This window comes from the organism of the source record quoted next, unplaced genomic scaffold (assembly GCF_019419815.1).
Source record: "Pyrus x bretschneideri cultivar Hongxiangsu unplaced genomic scaffold, Pyrus_bretschneideri_v1 Contig132, whole genome shotgun sequence".
Lineage (NCBI taxonomy): Eukaryota > Viridiplantae > Streptophyta > Magnoliopsida > Rosales > Rosaceae > Pyrus > Pyrus x bretschneideri.
The window spans coordinates 237,544-259,091 of record NW_025999427.1 but is presented as its reverse complement, the minus strand read 5'-3'; the positions used below and the strand labels follow the sequence as shown (position 1 = coordinate 259,091).

General features: G+C 34.7%; 1 protein-coding gene and 1 long non-coding RNA gene across 2 annotated transcripts; both read right to left on the bottom strand.

Annotated features, from left to right (window-relative positions):
• Positions 1 to 15,131: 15,131 nt before the first annotated feature.
• LOC125475086 lies at positions 15,132 to 16,319 on the bottom strand. The gene is made up of 3 exons (XR_007256403.1): positions 16,157 to 16,319; positions 15,992 to 16,060; positions 15,132 to 15,612 (listed from the first exon to the last, which is right to left on the bottom strand). It is a non-coding gene; the product is annotated as an uncharacterized LOC125475086 (long non-coding RNA).
• Positions 16,320 to 16,465: 146 nt separating this feature from the next.
• On the bottom strand, positions 16,466 to 18,312 carry LOC103963101. The gene is made up of 4 exons (XM_048579425.1): positions 18,153 to 18,312; positions 17,996 to 18,070; positions 17,731 to 17,814; positions 16,466 to 16,846 (listed from the first exon to the last, which is right to left on the bottom strand). Exons 1-4 carry the CDS (start codon positions 18,244 to 18,246, stop codon positions 16,707 to 16,709), a joined length of 393 nt encoding a protein of 130 aa, XP_048435382.1. The 5' UTR covers positions 18,247 to 18,312; the 3' UTR covers positions 16,466 to 16,706.
• Between the last annotated feature and the right edge of the window lie 3,236 nt (positions 18,313 to 21,548).

The following is a 21,548-nucleotide window of genomic DNA, read 5'->3' as shown; positions in this document are numbered from 1 at the left end:
TGACAAACACCACTCCTTTGAAAGTTTCAGGGATATTGGACTTGGCCAGATTGCATGTGATGGTTATGACTTGTCCAATGTCATCAAATTCAACTTCTTTGGGTTTTGTGGTTTCAAATATGTCCTCTTTGATGCCTTCTACATCTTCTCCAGCCACTACCTTCTCTTGAATCATTCTTCTTGGTGTGCAAAGTCCTTTGAAGAATTCAACACCATCTAAAACTTGCTGTGTTGCACCAAGAATTGGAATAGCATTCTGCACCTTTGGGAAGGCTTCCACGATGTCCTTTTTACTCTCTTCTTGGTTGGGAATCAAAAACCCGCTAGGAAAAAGGACATTGGGTGGAATAACATCAGAATAACATGGAATTGGGACGTCCTTACTTGTGGTGGGTGGTTTAGAGGGCTTAGGGGGCTGCGGCAAAGGTTGTTCTACCCTTACCGTGTGCATGTCTTCTTCCTCCTCCTCAATTAGCAGCTCCTCATCCACTTCTAGGCTATGTTTGGACATTTTTAGGTCAGCTCCAACCTCCATAGCACTTCCCAAAGTGATAGCATTATGGATTTCAAAATCTTCCTTCGAGTTTTCAATAGTTGAGTTGGAGAGTTCACTTTGCTCTTGAATTTGTTTCATGAACTCCATAATCTGCCCAATTTGCTCCTCCAATTTACCCAACTTCTTGTCTTGATTTTGTTCGTCCTGCGTCAAAGAGGTTAGTAATTGAAATTTTTTATCATTATCCATGGACATACTTGAACTTGATTGGAATTGTTGTGGGGGAGGTTGTGGTGGCTGCATAGGTGTTGTATAGAACTCCTCATATGGTTGCCAATCTGCTTCTTGTTGAGCCTCCTTGGCTTGATTTTGTGACCCCTGCACCAAAGAATTTAATTCATTAAGAATTTGATTATAATCTATTGACGAACTTGAATTTAATTGAGCATATTGCGTATGAAGTTGTGGTGGCTGCATAGATCTTGAATAGAACTCCTCATATGGCTGCCAATATGCTTCACGTTGAACTTGTTGAGCTTCCCACCACATAGAGTTTGAATGATCCCTCCAATCTCTTTGTGGACATTGATTGGCTTGAAATCCTTGCCTATATGAAGCACCAAATGTAGGGACACTCTGCATTGTGGTCCTTTCGGCATACGGCGACAATTGAGAAGTAAGATTTGCCAATTGAGCTTGAATGCTAGCAAAATCCATATCTTACTTCTCTAGTACCTAAAATCAAAGAAAGAGAACTAAATCAAATATCAAAAGTAACAACAAACAAAGAAAACAACACTAAGTTAGAAACTAAAACGAAAACAACTAAACCAAAAAGAAAAGAACCAAGGGATTAGCAAAGTTGCTAATCCCCGGCAACGGCGCCAAAAATTTGATGCTAACTAATTAAGCACACAAATTAAAACCCTCTTGTGACAATTGTAGTAAAGATGCAAGTAGGGATCGTTCTAGACCGGGGATTAGGAGGGATTACTAAATCACTTGGAAACTGACTCAAAAACGTAAAACAAACGTTAAAAACACTAAACTAGACTCAAAGAATGCAAAGCTAAACAATAAAACACTAAAACAAATCAAAAGACTCAAAGAATACAAAACGCTTATAAACACAAACTAAGACACTTTCTAACTAAATTGGACACTAAAGTAAAGGGGGATTGAGGTTTTGACGAAATTAAACTAAATGCAACGATTGTAATTTAAAGGCAGAATGTAAATATGAATGTGATGAAAATATGGATGAATGCTAGCTAGAAGGTTCTTCTCCACACATGTCACACTTGCATACAATTTGATTTTCAGTTGGTCTTTCGATGAATTATGAAACTCAACACCCCGGGTTAATTAGGTCCGCTTAAATTAACCGTCAAGTTTTCCTTAAGTTAATGAATTGGATGGGTTAGCGCCACGCAATTCAAAACATTCTCCAAAAGTCCTTTACGTGAAAAGCACAATAAAGATACAATCAAAGATCATTAAGCATCATGAAAACTATAAGTGTCGACGAGGCATTCGTTACTATGATGAGCATGAAACTAGTGCCAAGAATTCATTTAACGCGATTGTTTATAAGCAACCTCCACTACTTGTGAATATAAATTCATAACTAATAGGTGAAACTCACTTATATTCTAGCGTCATATTCATGCATGAAAATTAAGCGTGCACTCTCAATAAACATACATAAATAAGTTATCGATCAAGCAGTTAAACAAATTGAATTCACCATTCATGAAATTCCAACCAAAAGTAATCAAATCATATTGCAAGCATAAGCATGGTTTCAAATCACCCCCTAGCTAAATAGGGGTTTAGCCTCTCATGTTCACAACAAGAAAAATAAAATTGAATTTAAACATAAAGAACAAAGGATGGATTACACCTAGAACGCCCAACGATTCCACTTGAATTTCTGCGCGTCTAAGTCCTCTTTGCTCTTCTCCTTGTTGCGGCAGTGAGGTTAAATGGATGATTTGGATGTTATTTTGGGTTGGGGATGGATTTAGGGAGGATTGGTGGTGCGGCAAGGTGGTGGAGTGATGGAGGAAGGTTGGTATGGTGGCTGGAAGGGTGGAGAAGGGTGCTGGAATTGATGCACGGCTGGACTGGAGATGGTGGCAGCACGGATTGCAGGGCCAATCCGCAAGGGTGGCTGCGGCTGTTTGAATTATCTCCCCTCCTCTTTGGTTTATTAGGGTTTTTATTATATATGGAGGGGGCCACGGCTTAGGATAGAATATTAGGGTGAATGGCAGATTTGCGGCTAGGTTTGGAGAAAAGGGTTATGGGATGCACGGCCAAAGTGGATGTATTTGGATGCAATGGCTGTTTTGTTTTTTTATAAAAATGAAAATAAAATGGAAGGCTACCGATTAAAGGGGAGGATATGGAAAGGTGCGGCTAAGTATGTAAAACCTAGGGTTTTAAATATGTTTGGTTCCTAGCTTATTTTTATTAACGAAAATAAATTCAAAGGCTTCTAGAATTAGGAAATAAAATCAGAAATTAAAGAGGGAAAGATTAAAGGGTGTGGCTAGGGCCAGGTTAGGAGAGGGAAAGAATTTGGGCTAGGGCCTTCGTTTTGTGTCCTAAAGCGCCTACAAGGACATCAAAGTGGCTAGAAAATACGGACGTTTAAGATTAGGAAAGGTTACCAAAACGGGAAACTTAGGGTTAACTTTCCTAAAATAGGAAACCTTGTTTGAGTAGGATTCCTCGTTTTGGTAAGAATTCATCGTTGGAGTAGGAATTCGTCGTTTCTTCAAGTCTTCAACTCATTCATTCCTCTTTCGCTCCAAAAGACTCCAATTTGCATCTTCTTGCACACTTTGGCCTTATAATCTGAAAATACACAAAAGTGGCCTTAAACACTAAAATAGATAAGTAAACACAACATAAATGCACGAGAACAAGCTAATTAAGTCGCATGAATATGCTCCTATCACCAGGGTTAGGCTCTGATACCAAATTGTCACATCCCGGCCCGGGGCGGATCACTTCCCAGGCCCGCTCCACCACCGTAGCACGATATTGTCCGCTTTGGGCTTACCATTCCCTCACGGTTTTGTTTTTGGGAACTTACGAGCAACTTCCCAGTGGGTCACTCATCATGGGATTGCTCTAGCCCCCTTCTCGCTTAACTTCGGAGTTCCTACTGAACCCGAAGCCAATGAGCTCGCAAAAGGCCTCATGCTAGGTAGGGATGAGAATATACATATAAGAATCACTCTCCTGGGCGATGTGGGATGTTACAATATATTTGTGAATAGTAATCGCCCTTGGCCTTGCCCTTCTTCCTTCCAAACGGGTAGACTTGCATAATGACAATTACTGTTTAGAGTGAATAATAATGACAATTTCATTACCCTTGCCCTCCAATTGCCCTTGCCTTCCACTAACAGGTAGAGATGCTCTAAACACAAGAGCTCTTTTATACACTTTGCTCGCCATACTAGATTGACTTAGGCATTAGATGGCCTTTAATTGGCACCACACCAGTGTTCCTCTATAGATCTTGCTTTCCGTAAGCTCTAGATGATGTTCTACCTGGTCACGTCGAGCTAGTTTTGAAGAATTGTCTGACTTCAGTCTCTAGATATCACCTTGTTCTTGAACCAATTTAAGCCATCAACATGAAAAATGATGGATAGAAAAGAGTAGAGTAAGGATGGTGGGAGAGATATAGAAAAAATGTACAAGGGAAATGACAAATAAGGAAAACTAAAAAAAAAAAAAAAAAAAAAAAAGAGTGGTTTGCACTTCCAAAATTTTGTTTTCATTGATTCTCCTCCTTCCTCTCACCACCCTTTTTCATCCCTTCTTTTCCCCATATGCTCTCCCCATATTTCATGCTGAGTAGTAAAAAAAACTGAAAATATGAGTATACCCCTTGGAATTCAATTTTCTTTAACTGAAACCCATCATAGTAAATTTCTCTAACAAAAACCCAATGACTAGGCTCCATCTAAACAATATCCATAATTAAGTTTGACTTGGCAAAACTTGTATTTTTGGATGTCTAAATTACCCCTAATAACACTTACTTTGGGTCTCTCACTTATTATCTATATTTCTTTTACATTATTTCATTCAATTAAATGACTTCAAATGCCTTACGGGGATTTGGAAAAAAAATTAAATGCCATGATTCCTATACATTTAATAACAAAAATTTACATGATACCAATGTTCCTTATATAGTTGTTTTCACATTATGCTAACAGGTAAATTAGTATATCCTACAAATATAAAATTGTTATTTTATTCAAAAAATATCAATATTTTAAATATAACATAGGTGAATTATTTTGCACAACATATATATAATAACAATATAAGTTCCTAGTAAATTATGTAATGATACATGCAAAATAATTTACCTACAAAATAAATAAATATTTTTTATCCAAAATTAATTAAATACCCGGAATGTCCGTTAGGACCCCGAATCGAGCCGTGCTGGTCGACACCTAGAAGGTGACGAAGCCATGAGTGTGATAATGTAATAAATGTGAATAAATTAAAATCTAAAAGTGGTTAAGTACATGAGTGTGCGGTGAGCGGGTCTGGACCCATTTCACGCGTGATACAAAGCATAAGTATAATATAGTAAGGTAAGATAATTATTATACCATCATAAGAAGACATCTGTACTGAAAAGTGCCACGAATCCTCGTCGATATGAAACTCTGCTGTTAAAACCTGGAGAGGTACAAAAATAGAAAATGTGAGTGAGTGAAACAAAACTTTTCAAACCAATTTCAATTACTAAAGGCAGTAGCCCCTTGCCGTAACACCTGTATAATTTCCTAGAAAATAGAATACATATCTATCTCAATCCCATACACGGCATAACAAAGTCCACATGAATATCATGCCATAGATCTTAATAAACATATATATCTCATCGACATGTTAGTCGGAGTCACCTCACGTGACTTGTACGACTAAATCAATATCTCATCAATCAATCCTAGCATATAAGTCGGAATCACCTATAGTGACCTGTATGACTTATCCATATCTCATCACATATCTCATCAATTATTGCTAGCATATAAGTCGGAGTCACCTATAGTGACCTGTACGACTTATCCATATCTCATCACATATCTCATCAATCAATGCTAGCATATAAGTCGGAATCACCTATAGTGACATGTACGACTTATCAATATCTCATCACATATCTCATCAATCATTGCTAGAACATATAAGTGGGAGTCACCTATAGTGACCTGTACGACTTATTCATATCTCATCAATCATTGCTAGAACATATAAGTCAAAGTCACCTATAGTGACCTGTACGACTTATTCATATCTCATCAATCATTGCTAGCCTATAGTGACCTGTACGACTTATTCATATCTCATCAATCACTGCTAGCACATTGCTAACATATAAGTCTGAGTCACCTATAGTGACTTGTACGACTTATCCATATCTCATCAATTAATGCTAGCATATAAGTCGGAATCACCTATAGTGACCTATACGACTTATCCATATCTCATCACATATCTTATCAATCATTGCTAGCACATTGTTAGCATATAAGTTGGAGTCACCTATAATGACTTGTATGACTTATCCCTATCTCATGACATATCTCATCAATCAATGCTAGCATATAAGTTGGAGTCACCTATAGTGACCTGTACGACTTATTCATATCTCATCACATATCTCATCAATCATTGCTAGCACATATAAGTCTGAGTCGCCTATAGTGACCTGTACTACTTATCCATATCTCATCACATATCTCATCAATCATTGCTAGCACATATAAGTTAGAGTCACCTGTAGTGACCGATACGACTTATCCATATCTCATCACATATCTCATCAACCATTGCTAACACATATAGCTCATCAATCAATTCTTGCACATAAGTCAGAACCACCTAAAGTGGTCTGTATGACAGGCTGGGTGTAAATAAATACGCTCAAGTGCTATGATCACGTGAAGGATGTGCGAAGTATCGCAGGTCACCTACGAGTCGGAAGCACCTAATGTGGTTTGTACGACAGGCTAGCACCTACCTTGGATCCAAGGTGAACATGTGGTGCGGGAGGTGAACTATCACATGAAGGCTAGGCCCTGGCCACGGGCGGGAGCACTAATACCGGGGTGCAGGTTTATGAGCTCTAACATATCTCAACACAATCGTACTCACTACCATCATTATCATCAAAGTGTACTTACTTGAATCTTCCCTGAGCATCCGCAGCGTCATTTGGCACTTCAAAGCATTCAAAATAATTAGATTCAGGTAATATACGTATGAATATGCCATGATACAATCTAAACCCAAACATTTCATAGTACTTCCAAATATATATAATATAACATAGCGTGAAATACTTAATCTGTAACGCCCCACTTCTTAACTACTTAGTTTTAGGAATATTTATTGGATGATAAGCTCAACTAGATACTAGTTTAATTAACTATCATTACTTACGTTTCCTTACTTCCATTTCTCGATTCTTCATACATTGATTTATAACCAACATTTCACCACCAAAACATAAGGTCAAATCTCACATTTTTCACCAATCTCCCTCACATTGCTCAATTCCCCAACAAGGCTATTGTCCCAATTAATTATTCTCATTTATTATATGGTTGCATCCAACATCTTGTTAGACTGCCTATGTACCCTAAACAAGGATCAAGCCATTCGTAGTTCACATTAATTATTTGCATGCGACATGCATAAATCAATTTAGAAACGTTTGCGGAACTATCAATTATATACATATGATAAGAAGGAAAAGATCCACTCACCTGGAGTCCACGATATGATTCACTAGCATGCACATCGAAGCATCCTGAACGATTGGCACCTATAACAATTATCGAATCACATCTTAGAACTCTTATCAATAGAATACATAATTTGCATAAGGCACACCCTCAAGGATATTCTAAAATAGTTTGAGACTCATTGACCACAAGTCAACCATCGATCAAAGATCGACGGTAGGGTCCATAACCTTGTATAACTCGATCCAAAAGATCCGCATATCAAATTTCCAATCCGCAACTTCCAAAGATCCACATTATGTTTCTAGATAACATACTAAAACTTTATTTCGATCCAACAATCGGATCTCCGCCAATTTCCAAAACTGATTAGCGGTTAACGTTTTATTTTATTAGCTTACAAATCCAATTCGGGAAGATCCATAAGTCGGATTCCCAATCTGTAAGTTCCTAAATTCTTCAAATATTACGTACTACAATGTAACAAAGATTGGTGACGACCCAACGGTCGGATCGTCGATTCACATAAATACCTAATAACGTATTGTAGAGAATTTAGGCTCCAAAGATCAACCTACGTCATTCAAATATCAAAACTGAATTTAAGACATTTAATATAGCCTAAAAATAGCATTGGTGGTCCACTGGCCACGCACCGCTGCCGGTGGCGGTCGGCTGCCTCGACTCGCCAGAAAATTCAACTATTTCCAAAAATTACCAAAATTTATAGGAATGAAAATCTCAAAGAGAGGAACAACTTTCATACCTACCATGAAGTCCAAAAGTGAATGAAAGATAGTTAATTTTACCCACAAAGCCGGCGGGTGCCTAAAGCTTCCCGACGTCGATTTGTCATCTACGGTGATCCAACGGGGTCAAGGTTGGTTGGGATTTTCTCCTGGGATGATGGACTATAAAGCCCAAGTGGTGGCATCGGCCATTACTTTGCCGATTCGCCGGAAAATTGAAAAGAGTGGCCCGAGCACTGTTGATTTTCGTCGACTTTTGTGGCCTCCAACCGCCACATACCATGGTTAATCAAGGTAGTTCTTTAGTGAGTTTTGTAGAAGGGAATGAGAGCTTCAAGTTGGAGGTGGTGGCATCGAACAACTCCATCGGAGTTGGCCAGAATCGGCCTTGGAAAATGGGTGGTCACTAGGCCTGGCAATTTCTGACACGACCCGATAACCCGACACGACACGACACGAAATTAACAGGTGTTTGGGTCGACACGATAACGAATCGGGTCGTTATCGGGTAACCCGATAAGCACCTGTTAAGATAACGGGTTGGTTCGGGTATACACGTGGGTAACACGATACACGATAAGCAGAATATTATTTTTATAATTTTATAACCATAAAAAAATACTATAATAATTATATACATTAATTTTACAATTTTATACCCCTAAAAATTATAATAAATATATATATATATTAAATTAACTATAAAATTTATAATAATTATAATAATTATATATACTATAATAATTATACCCCCAAAATATTAAGTCTATCTATAATAATTATATATATATATATTAAATTTTATAAAAACTATAATAATTATTAATTAATAATTTAATATGCATGATGCATTGCATGATTTTGCATCCATTGAAATTTGATGTGATTTCTTTCCATTCAAATTTCAATAATCAATTTCTTGCCGTTGCCAGCTTGCCGCCCTTTTTGAAAAAAAAAATGGAGGGGAAATGAAAATGTTAAGAAAAGTTGAAAATGAAACAAAAAAGTGAGGGAATTAGGGAAAGATGTTGGAGGGAAAAGTGAAAATGATAAGAAAAAATTGAAAAGGAAACAAAAAAGAGAGGGAAAAATGAAAATTAATAGAAGTGGTGAGAAATTTTTTTTTTTTTTAAGTTATTAACTTTTTATCACACACATGACTGTCATAACATATCTCACTATTTTTATAATGACACACGTGACACGTGATGTATATACTATTCCGTGTACCAGTCAATTATAATTTATACGTACAAAATAAATAGATTTAAATCTACTTAATAAATATATATATATACACACACACACACACGGAACTTGATTGATGGCATACGAATTCTCCAAAACTAATTTCAACAATCCAAACCGTCAAAATTGTTTGTATATGCTTGGAGATCACATCAGCAAAAAATCACAAAAAAAAAATTCAGAGATCAAGTAACGGGACAAAACTTTTCAACGGTTCTAAACGAAAAATCACGATTTAACGGTTATTTTAACTCCGATTTTGATGATTTTTTATAACTACACTCCTTGACCCTATATGAATACAATGAATAAATTCGATCTTCAATTTAAAATATTTACACAAGTGGATACCACAAAATCTTATGTTATACTTAATGAAAGTATATATAAACTCTAAGTGTTAGTTAATCTATCGTTTTACGAATTCTCCAAAACTAATTTCAACGATCCAAACCGTCAAAATTGTTTGTATATGCTTGGAGATCACATCAGCAAAAAATCACAAAAAAAAAAACATTCAGAGATCAAGTAACGGGACAAAGTTTTTCAACGGTTATAAACGAAAAATCACGATTTAACGGTTATTTTAACTCCGATTTTGATGATTTTTTATAACTACATTCCTTGACCCTATATGAATACAATGAATGAATTCAATCTTCAATTTAAAATATTTACACAAGTGGATACCACAAAATCTTATGTTATACTTAATAAAAGTATAAATAAACTCTAAGTGTTAGTCAATCTATCGTTTTACGAATTCTCCAAAACTAATTTCAACGATCCAAACCGTCAAAATTGTTTGTATATGCTTGGAGATCACATCAGCAAAAAATCACAAAAAAAAAACATTCAGAGATCAAGTAACGGGACAAAGCTTTTCAACGGTTATAAACGAAAAATCACGATTTAACGGTTATTTTAACTCCGATTTTGATGATTTTTTATAACTACACTCCTTGACCCTATATGAATACAATGAATGAATTTGATCTTCAATTTAAAATATTTACACAAGTGGATACCACAAAATCTTATGTTATACTTAATAAAAGTATAAATAAACTCTAAGTGTTAGTCAATCTATCGTTTTACGAATTCTCCAAAACTAATTTCAACGATCCAAACCGTCAAAATTTTTTGTATATGCTTGGAGATCACATCAGCAAAAAATCACAAAAAAAAAAAACATTCAGAGATCAAGTAACGGGACAAAGCTTTTCAACGGTTATAAACGAAAAATCACGATTTAACGGTTATTTTAACTCCGATTTTGATGATTTTTTATAACTACACTCCTTGACCCTATATGAATACAATGAATGAATTCGATCTTCAATTTAAAATATTTACACAAGTGGATACCACAAAATCTTATGTTATACTTAATAAAAGTATAAATAAACTCTAAGTGTTAGTCAATCTATCGTTTTACGAATTCTCCAAAACTACTTTCAACGATCCAAACCGTCAAAATTGTTTGTATATGCTTGGAGATCACATCAGCAAAAAATCACAAAAAAAAAACATTTAGAGATCAAGTAACGGGACAAAGCTTTTCAACGGTTATAAACTAAAAATCACGATTTAACGGTTATTTTAACTCCGATTTTGATGATTTTTTATAACTACACTCCTTGACCCTATATGAATACAATGAATGAATTCGATCTTCAATTTAAAATATTTACACAAGTGGATACCACAAAATCTTATGTTATACTTAATAAAAGTATAAATAAACTTTAAGTGTTAGTCAATCTATCGTTTTACGAATTCTCCAAAACTAATTTCAACGATCCAAACCATCAAAATTGTTTGTATATGCTTGGAGATCACATCAACAAAAAATCACAAAAAAAAAAAACATTCAGAGATCAAGTAACGGGACAAAGCTTTTCAACAGTTATAAACAAAAAATCACGATTTAACGGTTATTTTAACTCCGATTTTGATGATTTTTTATAAATACACTCCTTGACCCTATATGAATACAATGAATGAATTCGATCTTCAATTTAAAATATTTACACAAGTGGATACCACAAAATCTTATGTTATACTTAATAAAAGTATAAATAAACTCTAAGTGTTAGTCAATCTATCATTTTACGAATTCTCCAAAACTAATTTCAACGATCCAAACCGTCAAAATTGTTTGTATATGCTTGGAGATCACATCAGCAAAAAATCACAAAAAAAAAACATTCAGAGATCAAGTAACGGGACAAAGCTTTTCAACGGTTATAAACGAAAAATCACGATTTAACGGTTATTTTAACTCCGATTTTGATGATTTTTTATAACTACACTCCTTGACCCTATATGAATACAATGAATGAATTCGATCTTCAATTTAAAATATTTACACAAGTGGATACCACAAAATCTTATGTTATACTTAATGAAAGTATAAATAAACTCTAAGTGTTAGTCAATCTATTGTTTTACGAATTCTCCAAAACTAATTTCAATGATCCAAACCGTCAAAATTGTTTGTATATGCTTGGAGATCACATCAGCAAAAAATCACAAAAAAAAAACATTCAGAGATCAAGTAACGGGACAAAGCTTTTCGACGGTTATAAACGAAAAATCAAGATTTAACGATTATTTTAACTCTGATTTTGATGAATTTTTACAGCTACACTCCTTGACCCTATATGAATACAAAGAATGAATTTGATCTTCAATTTAAAATATTTACGCTAGTAGATGTGGATATCACAAAATGTTATGTTATAATTTATATACTTAATAAAAGTATGAATCAACTATAATATTAATAATTATATACATTAATTTAATAATTTTATATCCCTAAAAAGTAAAAACTATAATAATTATATAGATGTAGGTGTAAATTGAATACAATTTCATGATGATCGATGTAAATTGAAGATTTTGTAAATGGAGGTGTAAACTTTTGAGAAAGACTTACAATCTTAAAAACAAAAACTCTTTATCCTTGCACATTTAATATTTGTAATATATTAGTAGTGTATGTATTATTTTTTTTATTAGGTTTTTATTTTTCGAGTGTAGATATAGTACTTGAACGAGAAATGTTTTAATGTTTTGAAGTAATATTTATGTGGCAATGTGTGGTATGTGCAAATTTTAAAAAAATATATTTTTTTCTTAACGGGTCATAATGGGTCATAACGGGTCGGGTCACTTTACCCGTTGGGTAAAGTGACACGACCTGTTAAGGACCCGTTAAGATAACGGGTGTGACACGACACGACCCGTTAAGATAACAGGTGTTACACGAAAACGACACGAACACGATAGACACGACCCGTTTGCCAGGCCTAGTGGTCACACAGGGTTGGGCATGGGTGCACGGGAAGCTTTCCCTTTTTTTTTTTTTTTTTTTTTTTTTTTTTTTTTTCCTTTTCTGATTGGCTCTCACCCTCTCCCTCTAATTCCAATTGGTTCCTTGACCTTATACTTGATTGGTCCTTCTTATTTGTGCCTAAAATCTGATTGGCCACTTTCCCACAAGGTGAGAATTCAAATAATTTATAACTAAACTTTAAATAACCATTTTCAAACGTCCATGACTATACTGTTATAATCCGGACTCGCAAACGGCTTTCGCCTATACGTTCACACCAACGAGTACTATGATGATATGTTAAAAGAATAAGTTATACGTCTCTCTAGACGATGGTCAACGGAAGTCAAAATCTTTGCCTCTAGGGCATTTTCATAAATTTAAGTTTTTAAAATAAAATAAAAACGTAAAATTTGGAACAGGTTGTCACAAATGTCGATTGATTGCACACTCTATATAATAATAACAAAATGTGGCTAGTATATATGTAATATCACATGAAAAATAATTTACCTACAAAATAAATAAATGTTTTTGGCCAATTGATTCAAAATTAATTAATTACATATTATTTTACATAAAAATTTAGATAAATTATTTGCACGCATATATATAATTTTAAGAAAATATGCCTAATACATACATGCAAAATAATTTACCTACAATGATTGTCAGACAAATAAAATAAATGAAACATATGATGGTAAGAGAACTATAAAGTAGATAATTTTATAATAATAAGGCACTTATTTCCCATAATTATGGTGGATAATTAAATTCATTAACATAATTAGAGTGTTGTGGCACAATTGTAAATAGTTTGAAAATAATAGGTATTTATTTGTTTACATGACAGTCTACTTCAATCTTGGGTTTTATTTAGATGTTTAAAAAGAGATGGGTTTTTCTTAACGAAATAAGTGTTGCATGGACTTATATCTAAAGAACCAAAAAAAAAAAAAAAAAAAAAAATTAGCTATCAAACGGCTTCTAAAACTTTAGAAGAAAATAAAGTCGTACTAAAATTTAAGACTAAAAATATTCTACACTTTCAAGTTTGAAGTGATTTCCAAAATGGGCCATGATGTTTTAATTTTCTCATATAGCATCTTAAGGTTTTAAGATTTTATCGATTTACACCTTTTATCGTCAACTAATATGACTTGCACGTCATCAATTCAAATAATCATGTAATCAATCAAACCAAAGATACAAATTAATACAATTTCAATACCTTATGGTGTAATATGAGACATTTGAAACTCTGTGACAGTGGGTGAGAAACACGAATGAGGATCCGCTCCGGATCTTCTTTGTGAAGATGCATCCATTTATCGTCCATATTGCAGTTAGTTTTCGTCAGGTTCTGTTTATATTTAATTTTAAATAAAACGATTTACAATGATTTCTGACCGCAGGATATACGATGAACTGATGTGATTGGAAGATTTCCTGGATCCTCACAAAGATGATTCATTCGAGAAACACCGCTTGCTTTGAAAAATAAACCATGCGTCACCAGATGAAGAAAACTACATTGTCAAGAATCTTTCCATTTGGTCTGTTTATCCAAACTGCTGCCAATTTCCAACTTCTTACTTAATTAATAAAAGTCACGCTTTGGGAAAAAAAAAAAAAAAAATTAATAAAAGTCACTATCTGCTTTCCAATGGAGAGCTAGCTCCCATTTGATGCTTTTTTAAAAACTAATTAAGGAACTAATTAAACATTTCAAACATAAACAACTGGACTATCTCGATTAGCAAGACAATTATGTGCCCACCCCTAACCACCACCCTTATCAGTTTCATCGTGTAATCTACCTCAGGCAGTGACATCACTGCATTTAACTTTCATATTCCTGTCCAATTTCTATTTTATTTTTTTCTTTAATATTGTCGATTTTTTATTGATGTATATTTTAAAAATACAAGAAGCACATTGGTAAGTGAGAGGTCTTAGGTTCGATTCTCGCCAAACGTAAGTTTGAATCACATTATTGCTAGCACATTATAAGGCTTAACCAACTCACACTACAAAAAAAATGAGCACTGCACACAAAAAATTATATGTGCCTTTTGAGGCCAAAAAGCACCAACATTTGTGCTCATAGACCAATAGCAACAGTGCAGCAACTAAGTTTGTATCTGTGCCCTCTATGGGCGTCACCATTACTTATAGCACACAATATGATGTTTTGTGCCCAAAGCTAAGCACAAATACAACCTTTATTGTGTCTTACCTCTAATAAAGGCTACTGAATGTATGGTGTAAGATGGGCACAATTGCTATTTTAAAGGCTCAGATTGCTGTATAAATGTTAAAGCAAGGGCACAACTTTAAAATTGTGCCACTATTATATTTTAATAAATACAATAAAACTCCAGCACAATTAAAAATTTGTGGCATAATTGGATATTTTTATTTAAACATGGAAATCATCAGGTTGCTCATAGAACCTAATTTCCACCTAAATTTAGAAACTTACAAATCATCCATTACAAACTAAACATAAATCAACATTAGCACTAAAATAGTGAAGTTAATATATTACATAACCCATGTTCTCGGCTAAGACCGATTCATGCAACCTAACAATACAACCCATCCAAATGTTAAACCAAAAAATACATGTTATCCTATGCTGGACATACCCGGGATTCTCTATATACAACAAAATATAACATATCCAAGCTTGTATCCCCAAGTCAAACGTACTAATGGTTAAACTAGCAATATATAAACAAAATACACATCTACAAGGGCTGCTTGATGACAACTAACCAGTATTCTCACTTTGGCAGTCCTCATGCATCATAGCACTAGAAATTGGAGGTCCACACTGCACATTCTTGTCATTTCCACCTTCTAAACGCGTTGAAATCTGAGCGTGTGAGCTTCCACACCCTTGCTGCTGATATATATATCTTAGAATGACATTCCACCCCCTCCTGCCAATATCCTTTTAGAATGACATTCCTACCCATTTGCAAAACAAATTACAAACAAATCATAAGAGTATCTTCATTCAGAAAACCTGACTTCTAAACATGTCAATGTCCAAAATTCTCCCATTTTCAACATGCATTTTTCAAGAAGAGACATACACTGGCACACATACAATGAAAATCATATGAAAAAAAGAGCCAAGAAATCACATAAAAGTATCAATCTTTGAAATTTTATTTTCCTTTCCCCCATCACAGCCAAAAAATAAAGGGTAAGTCTACAAATATCAATTTTCATGCCACAAATTTGTGATACATTACAATCTAAAATCACACACATACATCATGCATATACATACATCAGAGGAAAGGAAGCAAATATTTTCAACAAACGCGATGTAATTCCTTACCTGAGAAAGGTTTGGCCCGGTGATGTGTACTATCCAAACTTTGCACATCCAGAAAGTGAAAAATATGACCTACCAAGGAAATCAGAGCATGCATGTGTTAGGTTTATCATTTGTCTGTCAAACTGTGCAGTAGAGACCAAAATCAAAGATATTGGTGTGTTTTACCTTTGAATTTTCCAGTTTCCAGACTGATTTGCAGTGGCGGACTGCATACGAAGTTGCAGGCCTCCTTGATTTTCTTTTGCTTAGCAGGAGAAAATGAGGCTCTGGGTTTATTGGGGAGATGATCGAAGCCTATGGAAAACTTATACAACTACAAAATGGAAAATTTAAGAATAACAAACAGTATTAGGCATAAAAACAGACTAAAATGTAGAATCAATCCAGAAACTGGTAATGCCTTATTCAAGGGTTAAAAGGGGAGTTAAGAATAACAAACAGTATTAGACCTTCCAACCCAACATCTATTCACATATATAATTGCCCCTAGCTACACCAACACGAATCCAAAATCACATATATTCTCTAATGTAAACTAATTCATAGCTAATTAACATGTTCAAATCCTAATTTTCTCATATGATTATGTACCAATAGGATTAGGCGAATCTGAAGAAACCCAAAATTTCCAGTCAAAGGAAAATTAATACAACCTCTGGAAAAAATAATCAGGAGATAAAAACTCAAATACCAAAAAATAGAATCAGTAAAATAATCATATAAATTGTGATTTAGATGAAAATATAGGAGGGTAAAGATTGGAAACGCACAGAGAGGGAGGCCTTGTATTTCTGCCAATCTGAAACCCAATCCTCCTTGTCCCATTGGCCCTTGACAAACTTCTTCGATTACCACCTACACAAAGAGACAATTATCTCTTGAACCCTTTTCAGAAAATGAAAAATGGATTTGAGAGAGAGAGAGGAGAGAGAGAAATTAGGGTTTAAGAGCTAATTAAAGGAGATTGCATTGTGTTTATTTTTTCTTTTGTTTTTGTTTTAAAACTCACTCTTAATCAGGATTTCCTCTTTATCGTGTTTATAGTCTTTATTGTATATTATGCCTACATTATATCCCCATTTCAGTAAGAAATTGAAATCGGAATCAATATGCTTTTTGAGTAAACATGGTGTTTTCATTACATCTTTTTCATTAAATCTTCCATAGATTAATACACCCATGATCAAAATGGTCTACACGAATAGCCAAAGACTGACACAATTCACGTCCTCTCTCTAGCTAAAGAAAAACCTCTATATTTTTCTTTTAAAAGCTCCAATCACATTATCCAAAACAATACGTAAAAAAAATAGAAAGAAAAAAAATTCCAAAATGAATACAGGTGAACCACAAAAATAAAAACTGAAATTCAAATACTTAGAAACAATGAACTACATCCCCCATTCATGAACATAATCCACTTCTCTCTTTATCTCCCCCTCTGTCAGACTAAACCAAAACCCTCAATCTCTTTTCAATACTGCAATAACATAACTCAACATAACATGGAATGAAAATCATTTACAACTTAGAACAAAAGAGACTAACTTATGCAACACCACCTAAAACACATAAAAAAAGGAAACAACATTCTCCAAATACACAAAAAAAATAAAATAAGAACAAATGGATTTGCACAGATTCAACGTTCACAATATACAAAATTCAACCTCCACAATATACAAAAAGTAAAAATTTTGTTACACAAAATCCTCAAAGGAAGATACTAAATTATTTACCTTGTGCACAAAGGGCTTTGAAGTCTATACACCAAAGCCCAAAAACAAACAGCAAGGTCTCCTGATCATACACCCAAGCTGGATCTGACAACATAAACAAACTCTCAAAATCACAGAATCAAAATTGAAACAGAAAAGCCATCTGTAAATTCAAAACAACATGCAAAATCACAAATACAAAATTCAAACAAAAAAACCAATGTGGACATTGAAAACCACATAAACAAAATTCGAAACAGCCACACGGAGAAGTCACGAAACTCACCAGAACATGCTAGATTTCGTGGGTAAAAAACCGATCCTGATCGAATCGAAAAATTGATGAAATAGCCGATGAAATCTGTAGCCACCGAGAGGTTTTAAAATCACAAAAATTTGAACACATAAAAGAAAACTCAAAAACAATAAGCTGGAGAACTCACCAGGAAACCCAAGGTTTCTGCAGGATTGACGATTTCCTGAAAACCATGCTTTTCTAGGTTTAAACTTTCTTCCCGAAGGCAACGGATCTAACATTATTTGGAAAGAAAATTCGATCACGAATTGAAAAAAAAAAATTGAGAGAGAGAGAGAGAGAGAGAGACGAACTTGAGCTCGAGAGAGATCGAGAGATCCGTGGAAGCAAATGGAAGATCCCTGATTTTCCATCTTTCTTCCGTTCTTGGATGAGCAACACGTGTATAGCAGGAAGAAAATCCAACGAAAAGGCACACGGATGAGGACGCGTGGGCAACGCTGTGCACAGAGAAACAAAAAGCAGAAAAGCGAACGAAGAAGGCGGAGCAATGAGGGACGCATAGGCAAATGAGGGCAAAACCGCCTTTTTACTGTGAAAAAAAGCATAAAAAATGGCACAGAAAGAAGCATTTGGAGGGCGTTTTCGTCCGCACACTGTCCGTGAACAGTGCACTGGCGTTTGGGTTTTAGTATAGAAATAAATGTCTCATAACCTTTGTGTTGCCACGCTGTGAATTCACTGAATTCTGCGGTATGAAGCGGACGAGAAACATAATTATAACCTAAAAAAATATATACTAGGAGTAAATCTACAAGGGCTAATTAGAAAGAAAACATTATTATATTGGAATACGACATAAGTTGATAAAGGGACCCAAGAGGAGTCCAGCATAGCATAAGATAGTTATATTTTCATAGTACACCAGTGAAATATAACATAATACAAAATATATTAATTGTCCTCGTCATCGCTGCTTAAAATCTCAACGGTAACATTCTGCATATTTCGTGAGCTCAACTGTGGGACAGACAGACCTCTAGGACGAATTTGTGCTTGATAAGTGCGTGGTTCTTCAATAATAACGACAGAATTGGTAGACTGTTCAGTTGTTGTTTCAGCAGAAACCAAATTGACAGGATATTGTTCTGTCCTACCTGGGTTTGCCCATGCTGGCAATACACGTCCTTGAGGTGCGCGTACGCATCCGTTATTGAAGGGTAATGCGTAGCCAAGGCGACCATCAACAAAAGTAGTAAGAATGTACTGATTATTAAAAGGACGAGGCATGCGCCCGGCATTAACAGGTTGTCGTGGACGTTGAACTGGAGGATTCGTTGTGGAATTTTCTGTTGTAATGTTGGAAGCAATATACGAATGTGATGCTGGAGATTCAGTTCCAATTCTAACTCCACGACGTCGCCTGTCCGCCATTGTCAATGATGTAGAACTTGCTCAAATTCAAAAGAAACATATGTGTATGAAGCAACCTTCTTAATTTCCATATACAAATTAGTAAGGGAGTGTGTGGACGTTTTATAGTAGAATAAAGGCACAAATCCATAATTGTGCCAACATATTCTTTTGCTATAGAGTATTTATTATTTATTAATATTTACTGGACACAATTTCTAACATTTGTGTCAGAAAAGAGGAATTTATAATTATTAAAATATATTCTCTATTTGAAGACCCAATGAGAAGTAGAGTGATTTATTATTTATTAATATTTAGTGGACACAATTTCTATCATTAGTGTCATAAAAAGGAATCTACAATTATTAACTCATTTGTCTATCTGAAGACCAACTAACTTTTGCACAGAGACCAACCCTAAGGGCACAATTGTTGGTTATGTGTCACTGCAGGTAGGACTTTAAAACCAAAAACCATATCACCAAGTATAAAAAACAAACATGCAAGAAGATAACAATCCAAAAAGCAATTCAAAAAGATACGAATCTAACAAACATTCATTGCACCTGTAAATGATCCTTTGTAAATCTAAAACATGCCACTTAGTACTATGGTGTAGTGGTATTCTTCTTTACTTGTAAGTGAGAGATCTGAGGTTCAGCTTTCGGGAAAAACAAATTTGAACAACATTATTGCTAACTTATTTTGAGGCTAAAATATTGCACGGTAATAAACAGCTTCATACCATTATTTACCACAATTTTATAAATTTTAATTATTGGTGTGCTAGTGGAGGTGAAGACAAACGAGAGAGAACATATAGTGCCTTTGACAAATAATTTTTATAGACACAAAATATTTTTTGTGCCCATTTTCAGTAAAAAAGTTGTCATGTGATCCCACTCGACACGATTTCCGTGCCCATTACTGTTTTGTGTCTGCTTTTTTTAACATTGGGCACAATAGATGGTGCCCTCTATGGAATGGGAATTGTTTAAGCTTTTTGGTGGTCAAACTGACACAAAATTCTCAATTGTGCCCTTTATTTTGTACCCAAAGCTCATTTTTCTTGTAGTGTCATACTGGTAAGTGGGCATAACGTGCAAAACCTCTCTCAAAATAAAAACTATCACTCCACGTGAAGGACAACCTGATACACATGGGATATTTTTCAATGTGCCCGGATATTACAGGTACATTGAAAAATCTCAACACGACCCGATACACCAAATAACATAGTACAAGTGGTTAGATGTTTGAATACTTGAGGTCCATGCGCATACTGCTACACACCTCTACGTTAAGGACTCCCCATCACCCAGTCCTCTAATGTGTTCATCCATCCATTCATCATATCTCGATTGCTCCGTGTTAAGCATGTGGCTTGTGTTAAGATCAAATTTTTCAATGTGCTAAAAATACAGATTAGTACGTCATATGTCATAATACAAATGGTTAAACACTAATAACTTTAAGGTCCATGCGCATACAGCCCATCACGCAGTCCTCAATTTTGTTCATCGATCCATTCATCATGTCGCGACTACTCCACGCTAGTCATGTGGTTTGTGCATGTTTCGATCAACAAGAAACGATAATAGTTTACACCACAAAAGTCAGGCATAAATAATGAGAAAATCAATAATAGTTTACACCACAAAGTCAGGCAAAGATAGTGAGAAAACAATAATAAAATTAGCTTTCTCACTTGAATCATGCATTCATACCATTTTTATATATTAACTGGCAACGGTCTAATCTTCGGTCCCAAAAATAAAATAGAAGTCACATTATATATGTATGTATGTATGTATGTATGTATGTATGTATGTATGTATTATATAGAGGTTAGGATCCGCAGCCACATATTTTGTTGGGCCCACTTTATAATGTATTTCAACGATCTAAAACGTTTGTATTTAGGTCTTCCCTCAAATATGATCATGTATTACCAAAAATCACCAAAATCCGAAATAATATAACCATTGTTGCTGTCATATTTGGAATAGGAATGTGATTATGTAAATCGTAGTGTATCTAGGAATATCTTTTATATTCCTTTTAGTAGTCTAATTCCTATTAGAGTTGTAATCCTCAAAGGGTAAGGATTTTACCTATCCTACTACTATGAATAAAGGCACAATGGGGTGATACAACACACACCTCT

What these genes read in the sequence shown, in the direction of transcription:
- LOC103963101 (XM_048579425.1), bottom strand. Translation starts at nt 18,246, where the DNA reads ATGTTAGATCCGTTGCCTTCGGGAAGAAAGTTTAAACCTAGAAAAGCA. An exon ending in ACGAAATCTAGCATGTTCTG is followed by an intron (nt 17,815 to 17,995) that starts GTGAGTTTCGTG and finishes TTATGTTGTCAG; the next exon opens with ATCCAGCTTGGGTGTATGAT. An exon ending in CAAAGCCCTTTGTGCACAAG is followed by an intron (nt 16,847 to 17,730) that starts GTAAATAATTTA and finishes CTCTTTGTGTAG; the next exon opens with GTGGTAATCGAAGAAGTTTG.